At 37.5% G+C, this 16,882-nt stretch overlaps 1 protein-coding gene across 1 annotated transcript; it reads right to left on the bottom strand.

The window, feature by feature from the left end:
- Nucleotides 1-7,405: 7,405 nt before the first annotated feature.
- LOC126808528 (uncharacterized) lies at nt 7,406-13,544 on the bottom strand. Its single transcript, XM_050533347.1, has 2 exons — nt 10,675-13,544; nt 7,406-7,740 (listed from the first exon to the last, which is right to left on the bottom strand). Exon 1 carries the CDS (start codon nt 13,046-13,048, stop codon nt 10,994-10,996), a length of 2,055 nt encoding a protein of 684 aa, XP_050389304.1. The 5' UTR covers nt 13,049-13,544; the 3' UTR covers nt 7,406-7,740; nt 10,675-10,993.
- Nucleotides 13,545-16,882: the final 3,338 nt, after the last annotated feature.

The raw sequence follows: 16,882 nt of genomic DNA, 5'->3' as shown, positions 1-16,882 counted from the left end.
GGTCCACTTATAGTAGGGGAGCTAGCTCACCGTTATTCCTAAACTCGCGGACAAAATTGGCACTATGCCTAACGGAAGCACCATCATGGCCGATGATCAGAATGGGAATTCTTAAGTTGCACATCCCCTGGGTTTAGGGGCTGTACGCCCCCGAAATCGCGGAAAAAGTTGATTTAATTCAAATTTTTGCGGACAAAGTTAAAGTAGCGAAGTCTCTAACTGAGTGTCATCCAAAGTCTTCGACATTTAATACACGAATTATTTGTCAATTTAAATCAACAGTGATGTCGTGATCTTACCGGGAAAATATGGGTTTCTGATATCCAATATTTAAGACAAAATAAACATTTTGCCATTGGTACACGAATCGTGAACCATAATGCGTTTCAGCGCCATTTGTAACAACTGACTCGAAGAACGAGACTAGACAAGTCAAACGGTGACGGCATATTCTTATCTGGAGTACATGCGCAATATACTATCGGTGTAGACTGGAATAACCAGACGCTAGAGATTGCAATTGGATCGAGACTTCTGGCGTATTTTGCCAGTTAAAACAGAAACGATTGGATGTAAATCAGTTATGTACATTCATATTATATTATTATATGTGTTGCTACCCATTTGTGTCAATTTCTAGGTCCCAAATATTAGCGATGTAGCTCCTTTAATCTTTGCTACATTTGTTCACGTTGCTAAGGCAAACTTGAAAAGTGCCCTTCAGAACAAAAAATTCCCCGGCTTCTGGCTTCAGAACGCCCCCTAGTGACCCGAGTGCGTAGGTTTATTTCAAAATATGACGGACAACTTTGATTCCTTTTTCAGCTGATAGGGTATGGTTCTAAAGTAAATAAAACACAACTTCAGAACAAATAATACCCTGGGTTCCTACTCCAGAACGGATTCCAAGCTGAACATATCAAAAAATCCCGGTAGAACTAGTAGAAGACTGGTTTGCATGGTGGACAAAATTCCTCTTTCGTGAGAATAGTGCCACTGACCTATTAATATAAAGTGCCCTCCAGAAGAGAATATCATCTGGTTTCTGTACTTCAGAACGCCCCCTAGTGACCCCAATAGACATGTTTATTTCAAATGTTACAAACAACTTTGATTCCTATTTCAGCTGATCGGGTATGGTCCCAAAGTAAATAAAGCATCACTTCAGAACAAAAAATCCCCTGTATATGGGCGACATTATCCCGATAAAAACTGTTTAAAAAAATGGCCAACGCACCCCAAAGACTTTTGCGAACGTTGTTACGCATTCAGAAGTCTAAAACATTGCCCCAAAAACGTGAAAGAACGGGCTTACCAAACATTAGTACGACCGAAACCTGAGTATAGTTCACCAATTTGGAACCCGCAGCAGAAAACACAAGTGAAACAAATAGAACAGATCCAACGTTATGCAGCTAGATTCGTACTTAGCAAGCCATATAATTATCAGAACCCTAGTAGCGTTACACTCATGATACACCAGCTGAACTGGCCATCACTGGAACAACGCAGACAACATTCGGACTAAGTACGTATGTACAAAGTCATGCATAAGCTGGTAGCAGTACCAACATCTATACTACCAGATCCATCAGTTCGACACAACAGAAAGTTCATACCATACCACTGTAAAATTAACGCATATCAACACTCATTCTTCCCACGCGTAATCGCTCATTGGAACCTTTTATCGGACCAAGTTCTACAGTTGAACAGTTGTAATACAGTTGTAATACAACGTTGCTGTGTGGGGGCATTTCAACACTTTATGTGGCTATCTTTGGTCTCAGGATAAACCTTGTCAAAATTCTCAATCAGAGAATTATCTCCCCTACCCCCACCCCAGTAAAGGACCATGATTAATTTTCCTAAGCTACGTTTCTTTAAGACATAAGGCAACCCCCCACCCACCAGTTTAAATGTTTTCCTTACAGGACTTGTTGATTGGTGTATAGTATAGAGAAAAAGTTATTACGGAAAGGGATGAATAAACGTAAATTATTAGAAGAAGCTGAGGCATCAAAACGACCAAAAGGAACCTTGATAGACAAATAATAAACATGAATTTAATTTTATATGTAATGTATGGACATTATGATTAAGTAAGACTGTTTAAAATGTTAAAGTGGTGGTTTAAATTGTGTCATATTAAGACTGGATATTAGAATCAAACAACTTCTAGTAAATTGTGTCATATAGTAGTGAAACAAATAGCTCTGTATGCCTGTGATGTATGGGGGTCGCAAATAGTACATAGCAGAAATGTGAATTTACACAAATGGAACTATGTGGAGCATAATAAAATCACAATAAAAACTTGCAAATCCATTTTACTCCAACCCAAAAAATCATCAAACATAGGATCATTGGCTGAACTAGGTATCTTCCCAATTCCAATTGATATTTACCAACGAATGTTGCTATTTTATAAAAGATTAAATACACCCGACATAAAACGTACAAATCCTTTACTATCCGCCGCATATGTGGAAGATGTAGAAATAGGCAAATCAAATCCCAAATTATCATGGTCAGCAGCAATATCCTCCCTCATGGACCAGTTCAACTTATCTCCCTTGCAACTTTCAAAATCTAACATTCAAACGGCCATAAGGTCCCAATTCAATACTATTTATAAAACCGAATATATTTCTGGCAATTCAAAACTTAGAACTTACGGCACTGTAAAACCTACTATAGACTATCCAGCTAATTATTTGCTTCATGCACACAATAAAAACTTCAAGTCTGCTATGACCGCACTACGATTGAGTTCCCATAAACTAGAAATAGAGAGGGGCCGGTACAAGAACGTCCCCCCTGATATGAGACTATGTGCACTCTGTTCCCTCTCTAAAGCAGAAACCGAATTTCACTTCTTAATTGAATGTCCACACTATCAATCTCTTAGGCTAAATATTCTTTCTGCTACATTCAGTAACAACAATTTGGCCATAACGTTTGAAAATCTATTTGACCCTCCCCCTTCAGTTTCTGTGAGTGTATGCCATTATATATATAAAGCATTTCAACGTAGAAATCAAGCCTCGACCTAATAAGGTATTACAAGGCAAAATTTCACATTTTATTTTTTTATCCTTTTGACATCTATACATTTTTGAAGTAATGTTTCTGATAGATATTTTCACTTTTAACATGAACCTATGTATTTTATGTTTAGTATTCTTATAAATATATATATGTATATTGCTATTTATTTTTTGTCATGTTACTTATGTCATGTATATGAATTGTATGCGGCCTGAAATGGGTGTTATGATACAATAAAATCTTATCTTATCTTATCTTATCTTATAATACTGGATATTCAAACCAAAAAAATTGTAGTAATTTAGAGGCGTGTGGATTTACCAGATTCAAACCGAATACAAACATGGATTGTAAAGGTCTTCCATGATAATGAGGAGTGTGTTGTGTCATCAGCACCAAGCACCGGCTAAATACATATAGATCTTTGACCTATAGCTGTGAGTAGTATATGGTTATAATACATGTACATGTACATACTTTAAAGGGAGATAATTTATAAACAAATTTACAAGTTTTTAAATAAAATCAATTAGCCTTTGACAATGAGCATCATTTGTTTTTGAGGTGGCCTAGATGGGGGACGGGTGATGATGGGGGCGAGCGAGGATTTTTATCTATGCAAGCAGGTGTGATTTGTAGGTTTCAGATGTTTCACCTTCTGGATCTGTGGAGGAAACTATAGTTAGAGTACAGCTCTATATAAACAGTGATGATAAATTCTTTGGTTTCATTCCTTTAAAAAATGTTCTCTCCTCTAATGTGCCCAGCGGTCAGTATTTTTGTTATAATTTTTAAAAATATTGTCAATTAAGTCCACTATTGATATCTGCCTTTACTATTAATATGGCATCCTATTGAGAGGTCAGTCTCGACAATTCCGTCGAATTCTGTAAAGAGTAGCCCGAACCACGCCAAATTTGCTGTTTATCATAGAAATAGCAATTACTGTATTTTAAAATACATTAAAGCGTCGACAGCTCATTGAAACCAATGCCTAATGTAGGTAAATGCCACAGCAGTAATGGGGATGCCTTCTTTAACTCTGTAGAGGATGACTGACCTTTATGTTCACGAACAGTATATAGGTGTACATGTGACGTCACATCATATGTCCTTGATAGCATGTGCTTTGCTTACATGTACATCAGACGTAGTACATGTAACTGGTCCAGGCAAAATCGATGCATTTTACTCATGTCATGTCTTCGCGTACTATTTTATGAACCTATTTACACTAAATAGGAAATATTTATTATCCAGATATACTTCTAAAACTTTTTTTTCTGAATATTTTAAAAATTTGTTTTAGAATTGAATTTGCAGAAGAAGATAAGTTAATATTGTGAGCTACATTTAATTAACCCAATGTTATCCTTTTAATGTTATTGACGACCAAGCTGATCGGTTTGATGAACTTTAACACTGTCAACAATTTGCGTCCCTTTTCGCCAACCATGTCGTCATCACTTCTGTCCGTTCGTCCGTTATTAGTAATAAGTAATTCTCGACTAAACATTTTGATGGATTTCGATGAAATGTAGTAGATATGTTGCGAGGGTGGTGTTTATATAGATGTGCTCAATTAATACAATTGGTTGTCCAGGACAGGGTTACTTTTAAAGGGACGATTTAAGTACGGTAATAGTGAAATGGACAGAAAAAGGGTTTATTATTAACATGAAAGAGCTGTAGGAACATCCCGTTCTACTCCACTATACCCTGGGACATCACAGAGGGATAAATTTGAATAGTTTTGACTTACATGTACTTTTGATACAAATGTATATGAATGAATGTAATTATGCTGCTATTAGTTTGCTGTTATTCGAATTTATTCAAATAAAGCTGCTTGACCCCACAGGGTTGGGGTAGGATGCACCTTCATTGGGCAAGGGGTAGGAGCAGTGAAGACTGAACTAAATGTTCCAGGTTTGAATTTTCCGTATGAGCCGAGAAGGAGCTGGTCTACACTTGTCATGGTCAGATCTTGTCATGGTCAGATCTTGTCATGTCATGGTCAGATCTTGTCATGGTCACATCTTGTCATCTTGTCATGGTCACATCTTAACAGAACACAGTTTATATGGGAAACAATCACTGGTTTATTCTAAAAGCACGACATTTCGACAAGTAGCCTCTTATCATTATCTTATTGTGCTTGATAACGATAAAAGGCTATTTGTCGAAAGTGACAATTGGCACAATTTGCAATTATAAATGAATAAATATAGCTATAATATTAAATTGTTTATTGCACTATATATACCATAATATGTTTCATGCATATAAATACTGTTTTAATAAACTATTAATCAATCTCTAATTCGGTCCCGTAGCCAGCTTGTTGGCCGTGGTGGGGGGGTGAAGTTTTTAGGGGGGGGGGGGGTGCACCCGTGACACAGTCTACAGTAGGTAGGCCTATTTTAGAGTTATGGTCGGCAAATTTTCTTTCGGCGGTGGGGGGGGGGGGGGTAAGACGCTGGCTCGCTAACCTGGAGGTCGCGTGTTCGATCCCTGCATTGGCTGAGAAAGTTCATCGTGATTTTCCGACGTGGTTTTCCCTTGTAAGTGGTCTCGTGTACACATTGGCGTGCACGTATAAGATCCCTTGGCAGTTGGAATTCGATATAAGAGTAGGCTATAGTGCCGCTGCCTGGGCAATTTCCCTCATAACACACAGTATGGCATATCCTCGTCTTCATTAGCCCAGTCAGGAGCAGAACAGTAGGACGTTAAACCCCATTTCATTTCATTTCATTTATGGATTTCAACAACTACTTGGGTGGATTTCAACCACACACGGCCACCCTCAGCTAGCGCTGAGAATGGTCCAGAGCGGATAGGGGCCCACCGAGGATTTGACCCTCCCATTCCTTCCCTGAACCTCCTGAAAATGAAGGACAAGCTCGGGAGAGAAAGGGCTTTGGACTCCCTCCTGGACCTAGACCGAATGATTAGCACTTGCACGCTGTATCATAAGGTCTGTCATTGAGTCAACTGGCGGGGTTTCGAATCCCCGGTTGTACCTGACAAGGAGTAGGGTCGCCTGTCCAACCTTCTGGGTTTTCTCCAGGTCCTCCAGTTTCCTCCCACTGCTAAAAACCCCAATTGAACCATATGTTAGTCCCGAAATGACCTAGTTTGTGTCGAGTGGACAATAAACCCCATTTCTCTCTCTTCTTTTGAGTGGATGCTAAACCCTAGTCTTTGAGAATTCTCCACCAATTTATTACCATGCTACTAACAAACCACAACCCGTATAGAAGTTACAGCGATTAAAGGGCCAATCTCGATTATATTTTGAGAAATAAAACTGATAAATTTGTTTTAAAATCCCTTAGTATCCTCTACCTTAGGGCCGAGCAACTAACTCGATATATGTGATATGTTTGCAAACAACTTAAACCAGCCAGTCTTCATCTGGAAATGAACGACTGAATATTTGCAGCTGAAATTTTGAGACAAGGTAAATACACCAATCCTCTATAATTTGGCGCTTACTGTTCATTCCTACACAGACTTGCATTCAGACACAGGGTCACAGTGGGTAAGATGCTGGCTCGCTAGCCTGGAGGTCGAGTGTTTTCGATCCCTGCATTGGCCGAGAAAGTTCATCCAGCTTTTCCGGCGTGGTCCCGCCTTGTTAGTGATGCAGTACGAAGGATGTGATAAGAACAGCTGTCTTAGTCTTTCGGATGGGATGATCAGCCGAGGTCCCGTGTACACATTGGCGTGCACGTAAAAGATTCCTTGACTGTTGGAATTCGATATAAGAGTAGGCCATGTGCTGTCCGGAAAATTTTCCTCATAGCACACAGCTGTATTTCCGAGACTCTGTTAAAATCGGGATGGTCCCTTTAAAGCCAATGTGGATACTCGATTGAACGTTCAAGAATAAAATTCTCTTAATTCCAAAATTAGTGTCAATCGAGTGAAAAGGAGCATTTCGGAGTACGACGCATGTGGGGACTGCATAATCTCAACTAATCATGCCAGCTGAAACATATTTGTTACTTAAAATACGTCACGATTCTACTCGCACCACCTCAGCTGTCGGGACTGGCAGAACTGTAACAGGACTGAATTCCGTATCACTTGATTGCGATTCTGTCAATTCGGGACGTTCCGGACTGACAATCGAGCACCCCATACTGTAGTGATTTTATTTCAATAATTCGTTTGAGCGTAGGGGTCTTTAGCAATGGGAGGAAACCGGAGGACCCGGAGAAAACCCACGAGATTGGATAGGCGACCCTACATGTAAATAAAGACAATGGGCGGTTAAGCGAGTGGTTCAAAAACCACAGAGTAAGCCGACTCTTTCACTTTCACATAAAATAAATCAACTAAACGATAGCATAACACAATAGTTTTTTTTATATATTAAAGCAGATTCTAAAGTATAAATAACTGTAGTTAGAGACGTGGGGTAGATTTACAGTATTTAACCTGTACAATATAAATAACTATAGTCAGTGAAGTGGGATAGATTTACAGTATCTAAACTTTACAATATAAATAACTATAGTTAGTGAAGTGGATTAGATAAGATTTACATTATTTAAACTTTACAATATAAATACATGTAGTTAGTGAAGAGGGGTAGATTGGATTGATGGCTCATTAAAGTTTGCATTTATGGTGTACCAGATTCTATTGGTCACAATTTCTTTTAATGTTTCCATCTTCCTGAAAATAATTGTGTATTTTAGTGAAATGTTTTCAAATTAATCATGTGTTTATATCCCAAAAATCTCGCGAATAACTTCCCAGAGTATAACGAACATAAATTGGCGACCAATTCACCTAGCGACCTATTCGACGATGAAGCAGGCGACCTGTTCATTGACAACCTATTCAGAATAAAAACCGCAACAGCCCAAACTCATCTATTTTTATCAACCAATAAAATCCAACGTTACATGTATAAAATGAAAGTAGAATATATTATCCTTTCCTATAGCTCAGAATTGAGGTGTAATTTCGGATTATCTTACAAAATTCTTAGCATCTAACAACATATATTCGAAAATGTAATACAATAAACTTTCAAAATATTATTAATAAAAGTTGGCATAGTTATATTAAAGGGGTGCACTCTCATCATAAACGTCCCCAATTTTTCAATATTTTAAAGTGAAAGAACGATAATATTCCGAGTCAAAATTCGGATCATCGTTCAAAATTCTGAGCATCCAGCTCTATATATTCTTAAATTGGCTATGTTCAAGTTGAGAGCGTGCCCCTTTAATATGATTGTGCCAACTTTTACTAATAATATACTGAGCGCCATGGAAAACGCATCACTTAGTTTTTCGTATAACAAAATGATCCTGTAAACATATCTTATTTATTTTGCTTCTTATTGTGAACAATATTCAAATGGGAACACGTCAATAACAACACATTTGTACACTTATGGATGTTTAATCTGTAATCAACGGTACAAAGTCAGAGGGGTCAAAACCAAAAGTACGACACAGATGTCAGTAGCGCGTGTGTCCTCCACGGGCTCTTACGCACGCTGTGCAGCGACGTCGCATGGAATTTACCAATGTTTGAAAGAAGTTCTGGGGCAAACTGTTCCATTCTTGGACAAGAGCAGCGTCTAAAGCAGCAATGGTGTGCATCTGTGGTCTCCGCTACAGACGGCGTCCAATCTCATCCCAGACATGTTCTATCGGTGCCATGTCCGGAGACATGGCTGGCCAGTCCAAGACATTGATGTTGTTAGCAGCAGGTAGTCCATACTAAAACGGGTGGTATGCGGACGTGCATCATCCTGTTGGAAGTGCTGAAGTTGTGGGTGCGCTCGAAACATCGGAACAACAATTGGTTGCAAGACATCATCACGGTAGGCTACAGCATTAACGCGACCCCTGCAAATGTGTAGGGCGGTCCGTGATGAAATGTGAAGCCTCCCCACACCATTACACTTCCCCCACCCCATCGATTCGATTCGAAGACGCAGCAGTCTGCAAGACGTTCCCCAAGACGTCTCCACACACGTTGACGGCCATCAGCGTGATAAAGATGAAAGCGACTCTCATCACTGAAGAGCACACTTTGCCAGTCTACTCTTCTTCATGACTGGCGTCCTTGAGCCCATATCAAACGCCGCTGACGGTGATGATCCCTGAGGATAGCTCCAACATAAGGTCGTCGTGCACGGAGTCCTACTTCTCTTAGAAGACGTCTTACAGTGTTGGCACTTACAGGTCCTTGTCTTCCGACGACTGCTGCACCTGTTCGAGTCGCTGGGCGGAATCTGTCACGCAGATGAGTGACCCGGATGTAGCGGTCTTGAGCCTGGGCTGTAACGCGTTGTGGACCAGGACGTTGACGGTCACGTGTTGATCCAGTGACTCGAACACGTTCCACCAACCTTACAATAATGGACTGATGACAATAATTGAAGTGTCTGGCAATAGCATTCCCATGGTTTCATTCCGTTTATTTTCAGTTAGTGTCGGCCTCTGTAGCTCGATTCCTTCACACGTCCAACAACAAATTACGACAGATTGACGTTTCACAGTTCATGTACTGTACATTAAGTTGAAAACATGCTTTTAAAGGGCTCACACACAATGCTGCACGTGAATATTGGGTTTTTCATGTGCATCTCGTGCAATTTTTTTTTTGTGCACACGGGCCGATATTTTTTGAGTTTGGGAGCATTGTGTGAAACAATAGTTCATAGTATTGCATAATATTATTATACATACAAAACCACCTAGTAATAAAATATTTGGGAAAAAAAAGTGATGCGTTTTCCATGGCGCTCAGTATATTTAGAAAGCTTATTCAATTACCTTTCAGAATATATTTAATTGGATCATCAGAATTTTGTACGATGATCCGAATTTTGACACGGAATATTAACTATAAGGAGCGAGCATTTTGTCTGTCAGATTCCAAAATTCGAAGACAACCTTCATTTAGGTGTAGCGGTGATATATTAAACGTTTGTTTAAAATTGAATACTACATGTTGTGACTTCTAGATGGCCCACTAGCTAAAAAAAAACAGTGATTTTTCGAACAATCAGGGCCATCAACCAGGAAGTTACGTTCCGATATGCGCAATTATCAAAAGGAGCCGAGATCTTTGTGATATAAACATAAATTTAAAGTTTCATCAAAATCGGATCAAAATTATGACTTATATAGGATCCACAACCTTGATATACTATATTTTTACACTATTTGCGTACGAGGAGCGGCCATTTTGTCCGGCAGTTTCGGTCAGATTTTCACGAAATTCGAACTCAACCGTCATTAAAGTATAACGGTCATATATTCTTACAATCAGGATATTCCAGGAATTTACGACCCGGTATGCGCGAATATCGAAAGGAACCAAAATCATTGGGTTATAAACATACATTTCAAGTCTCATCAAAATCGGATGAACATTGAACAATCAGGGGCCATAATCCACGAACCTACGGTGCGCGATACCTGCCAATATCGAAAGGAATCGGATAAAAATTGTGATTTATAGAGTGTCCACAAGCAAATTGTGGGCGGGCGGACGGACAGAGGCGACAACAAATAATAATGTGGACGTATAAAAATACACAAACAATTAAATACCAGCTATATATAGACACATTCTACTCACTTGTTTCTATTTTTATAACTGACGTCATCATATATACAGGCGGGTCTGTTTATATCAGGGGAAGGCCATCTATTTACACCAGGTGAAGGTCATCTTATACACGTAGGTAAATCTATTTACATCAGGTGAAGGTCATCTGATACACAGGTAAATCTATTTACACCAGGAGCAGGTCATCAGATACACAGGTAAATCTATTTACATCAGGTGAAGGTCATTTGATACACAGCTAAGTCTATTTAGATCAGGTGAAGGTCATCTTATTGTGGTAATTGTAGAATAGAGCTACAATGGTAATTGTAGTCTAGATTGTCAAGTGTTAATATCTGTCTATATCAGTAATGGTAATTGTAGCCTGGACTGTAAACTTGTTACCATCAACAAATCTACGAGTAAAATCATCCCAGTCTATAAACTTAGGCCAGCCATATCCATCACTACCAGGTTTAAATGTATATTCTATTTCATCTTCTTTAGATTGACTCTGATCTGTTGGGTGAATCAGTTTTAGTTTATATTTAGTTGAACATGTTTTAACTGTTTTATCAACACCTGGGTATAGATGTAGGTACAAACCTAAAGATGTTTTATCTGTATGATGTTTAACACATATACGCCATGGTAGATATTGTATAGTATGACTATCACCATAAAGAGATGTATCGGTTGGTACATCAGTTAAATTAAACGTGTGTGTAAAAGTTGAACTAGTAACTTCAACGGTTGTATCTATAGTAAAATGGCCGTTGTCTAGAAAACCGTTTACATCATTCTGTAATGTATTCCAGTCTATAAATTCTATACTACCGTATGTATTCTGTAATGTATTCCAGTCTATAATATCTGATGCACCGTGTCCAGTACCGCCAGGTGTATATAATGTATCAGTAGTGGTAAACTGTTTTTCTATAGATTTAGAATCATCTGTACCATGAACTAATTTAAGTTTATAATCAGCTGTGCAGGACGTCAAATTCTTTTCTTGTTCTGTTTTCAGGTCCAGATAAACTCCTAAAGTTGATTGATTATGATGATGTTCAACTCCAGCTCTCCAGTATAAATCCTGTAACATAACCAACTTGTTATCCCTGTAGTTTGTGTCTGTATCAGCTCTCTTCAGATCAAAACATGAAGTAAAACACATTTTACTTATTTCAATTGTTGCTTGTACTATAAAATCATTGTTATTGTCAGTGAAACCACGTGGTTGGCATTTGATATTGTTCCAGTCAGTAAACTCTACCCATCCCCGGCTACTGCCATCTGGTGTAAACGTCTGACTTCCCTGTTTTGATATAGACTTGCTCTCATGTATTCTATTTATCAGTTTAAGTGTATATTTAATTGTACAAGATTTAACATTGGTGTCCTGTACGTTCTTTAGATTCAGATAAATACCCAGTGTTGATTTATCTGTGTCGTGGTAAACACCAACATGCCAGGGTAGATCCTGTACCATATAATAATCTGGACTCCAGTAGGGTTGATCTTCCTTCATATGATCCATATTAAAACAGGTTGTAAAGGTTGGACTGTCCATGGTATGTAGTTCACCAAACAGCCGTGTGAGGGAGTCTGGGTTTATCTTCGTCTGAGGGAAATTGAAATACTTAACAACAGGATTACAGAAACGTATTGGACTGTGATCTTCAGCTAGAGTTTCAATATGTGGTAGAATATTTATAACCTGAATGGTTGACACATCACCAAAAACATCATCAGCACATTTAACACTAGTCTGTAGTCGAGTTTTATCTTTGTTTATTCCCGCTTTAAGATCTTCTACTTTCTTGCTTTCTTCTACCCGGAGAACATCAATCTTATCGTTGATTTTTTTCCCTAGTTTTCTGACTTCACTACAGATGGACTCAACTTTCTTGAGAACATTATCTTTAGAAGTTTTAGCAAACACCTCGATATCTGTTGATTTCTCGTCTAAATATTCTAACTGATTGTTTAAAAGTTTGATTTGATTTTCTATTTCTAGTTTGATGGTTTTTAATGATTGTCTCAATTCAGGATCAACAGTTTTTAGTTCAGCTCGTTTATGATCAGCATGATCAACAGCGATGCAGTCAGAGCAGATAGCTACCGAACAATCACGACAATAAAACTTTAATTCCATTTCTTCATGTTTAGGACAGAAATTCCTACCAGCCCGGTCTTCGATATAGAAGTTATTGGTAAAACCGGCCGCTCCCCCTGTTGGTATATTTATTTCTGTTCTACACATTGAACAATTAATCTTCCCATTATGAGCAGTGAGCGTGATATGATGTTGTAAACATGTTAAACAGAAAGTGTGAAAGCAAGGCATGATTTTAGGGCGGACAAAATCACCGAAACATATACTACATTTGTGTCTAGAGGCCATCTTAAATGTTTTAGATTTTATAATGTTTTACTAAATATTGGAATTACTCAAGCGCTATAAACAGCTCGGTTTAAACCGTCATGGCATTAAGTCACTCCTATTTCCACAAGAAGACAGAATATCCAATTTTACTTCAAACTATATCAATCCACACAATAATTTCAACACGTATGTTAAACCTGGTTGACGCTTTACCTTATATTTCTAAACAATCTAACACACACATATATATATATATATTGATAATCGTTAGTTAGATACTGTTTAGGTTCAGGTCACAGTGTTACATTTACACACATCGTTTAAATTTACAGATTCCATGTGCTGTAAAATTAATGAAACATTATTCTTGCCAAATATTTCGCTTCAATCGGCAAACTAATCACCCAAGATTACGCGCCGGTCCCAAGTAACTGTTTTATATCCTGTCGCCTCGAGAGTTGGCGTCGTTACTAGTAATCATACATTGTATCATAAGATATTTGTTTGTTGTAGTTACTGGTAATCTGAGCTTGTATCACGAGATATGTTAATATTAAAATATGAATGGTTGACGAACAGAATAGAATAAAGATTTTAATAGAATGAATGGTGGGTGGGTACAATACGTCATCGAAATATTCCCCGGGAAAACTAGAGATTAATAGAAACTTAGTAGTAATATGAAAAGAAGGTATTCATTAAAATATTCTCCAGGAAAGCTAGTTAACGTGAACAACACATGTTGACCTAAATGTATTTATTAACATATCTTCCACTAGTGTCTGTCGTGAAATGTGTAAGTGGGCGTGTCTGTCGTCGAGGGGTGTGTGAGGCACACTATGCTATGTTAGAGCACATGAAACCACCCCTCATCCACAAAGCAATATAATAATATATTTTAGTGTACTGCCCTTTGTTAAATTAAGAATTACTAGTTTTCCCTTAATACACTATCTATTTGTATAATTCAACTACCAAACTTTATCATAGGACATATTCTATAAGCATGTTTTTGTAATTTAATGATAACTCCCTTAATACGCTGTCTATTTGTATAATTCAACTAAAAAAATGTATTATACGTATGAAATGTTCTATAAGCATGCATTTATATCTTTACGAAACAAGTCACAGAAAATATATCAATTTGAGTTTCAAAATACAATTTATTGAAGTGAGACAGCATAACGCTAAAAAAAATGTTTATTGATGTTGACTTGTAATTTGGTGGTCATTAGGAGAGGTCATTATTACAAATGTTGAATATAAGAAATGGACTGTAAATTCTGGATGTTGTTTCCCAACTGTAGATAACATCATAAAATTAAAAACTGGACAAAGTCATTAATATATTCTCGGGGAAAACCACCATGACACATGTTATTCTGTATACAGCTATATCATTCACCATAGATATCATATTATTTGTTTGTTCATAGTTTACCATTACACTAAATATGATTTTATACACGTCAACATATTATAAACATATGGTGACCGTGCCCTATGTGTGGCGGCACCTAAACTGTGGAATAGTTTACCATTACACTAAATATGATTTTATACACGTCAACATATTATAAACATAAGACAGCCCGAGAAGTTATGAACGTGTATTAATCACATTTGTAACAGCGAACTGTTTGATCTCTTGAATTGTAGTATTTAAAATACACGAATAACGTTATACAATTGTAACTAATGAATAAAGCAAAAACGTATCTTATTATACGTTTTATTAAATTGGAATAGAAATCAAAAACAGATTAATACCCCGTGTGGTATATTTCATTCAAATATTGTGAAAGGGTTGGTAATAAAAATGAAATTATTATTCTGTCATTAAACATTTCATATATGTCACGTGAAAAGGATAAATGAAAAGCGGGGACACGATGAATAAGTTGCTGGCTCATTGAAATGTAGATCCGGGTGCAATCCCGGTGTTTGACCGAGAACATTCTTGAGGATTTCGTGGCATGTCTTCCCCTTGTCAATTATGCAGGACAGGGGGGGGGGGGTCTAGTCCTTCGTATCAGATGAACAAGTGTATCGTTTAGAAATTAGCTTAATCAACATTTAAGATTCGAAATAAAAGTAGGACATTTCCCTCATTGATACTTATCATCATAAGTCGCCCGAATGGAGCAGAAAAAAAAGACATTAAGCCATTTTTCATTTTAATCCCGAGAATCAAAACAGTTTCTTCAACAAATATATTATCTTGGTTCAAATTTAATGACCGACTAATTGTTTGTGAACAATTCTTAGATGGTGGACTTTGAATTTCTAAAAGATCTATTTCTGTTACCAAAAATAATCTTGCGTTCAATTCACAAAAATTTTCTTTTATCCAGTATTTCGCATTCAAAATGACACCGTTGTTCATTTTGTTGATCGTGACTAATGTTTTCTTAAAGGGACAACAAACCCAAAAGTTGTTAATTTAGAAATGTAAGGGTTTAGCGGCTCGCTAACTCACTGACAATATTAACCTTTGTAAACAAGCGTGCCGCACGTACCAGGAGTAACACTGGGGTGACGCTGGTGCCCTTCTTTTTTAAAGTCCATGGGAAGAAAACGTCCCAACAGTATGGTGACCGTGCCCTATGTGTGGCGGCACCTAAACTGTGGAATAGTTTACCATTATATCTGAGATCTTATACGAAACATCCTCTTTTTAAATTAAACTTGAAAATATATATTTTAGAAAACATTTTTGCTCTTAAAAACTTTTTTGTTCATATGAATTGCCATTTATAATACTGTACAGACTATTGAGTCAAGCAATAAATTGTATTATTAATTCGGAATCGAAAGATACACGACGGCAAGTAAAATGTATAAAACGAGAACAGTTGTATCATCCTGACGACTAAACATAGTATAAGCTTAAGGTATCCCCATACTCCGAAAACCGGGGGTGGGGGCGCATTACCTTATTTAGTCCACCATACACATTTCATAAACAAGTGAGAATTTGATGGCCATTTTGACAATGGAAAGGACAAAACCAGTGTTTTAACCAATACTGTTTTTATATATAAACATATCACTCATTCAATTTGAGTGTATGAGATATGACTTCGCTATAATATGTGGAACCAATTATCAGTATCAGTTAAAGACCATATTACTACACACTACCCTGCTATATATCTATCGTTTTGGCCTGATCGTCTAATGGTTTTACTACTTGGATTCTGTTGTAACTTTAGGACTTCACGTTATTTGCTTACTCATGATATGCAGATCAGATATATACCAGGAACAACAATAGTGTTGTCGAAGCAGGATACATAGTTTTAAACAGACGTCTTCATAATAGTCAGTCTCTCAACCCCACGCCCGCAAAGTCTAACCTGGCTAGGCGTCTGTAAAACGTCATTGGTTCTCGCAAACTCAAATGACATGTGATTTGTTTAGCCCAGGTCTTTTATATCTCCCGATTGCTGCTATTAATTAGGTGGTCAATTACGCTCAATGACGTAAGAAATACCCAAATAAAGAAATTGAAATTGAGAGATTATATGGTACATTTCCACCACATTAACATTTTAAAACATTAACATATTGACATGTTTATGACAACCAAAAGATAACTTTCCCCCTATATGTTATTTTATCTACATGTATATCCGTTGTATATGTTGACAATGTTGGAGCCAATATTTGGATTAAGTCACACACCAAGAAAGGGAAGAGCTGGTTGCATTGACCGCTCATGTAAATAAACACCCTATCCATCCCAGTTCTGATAAAATCAATACCGTGTGGTCTAGGCAATACTGCCAATTACTAAAAGTGTGTAACGATTCTAGATCCCTTTGTCGAACTGAAAGATGGTTGGTT

The sequence above is a fragment of the Patella vulgata genome, chromosome 1, assembly GCF_932274485.2.
Source record: "Patella vulgata chromosome 1, xgPatVulg1.2, whole genome shotgun sequence".
In the NCBI taxonomy this organism is placed as follows: domain Eukaryota; kingdom Metazoa; phylum Mollusca; class Gastropoda; family Patellidae; genus Patella; species Patella vulgata.
The sequence above is the reverse complement of the archived record's forward strand: the minus strand, read 5'-3'. Positions and strand labels throughout refer to the sequence as shown.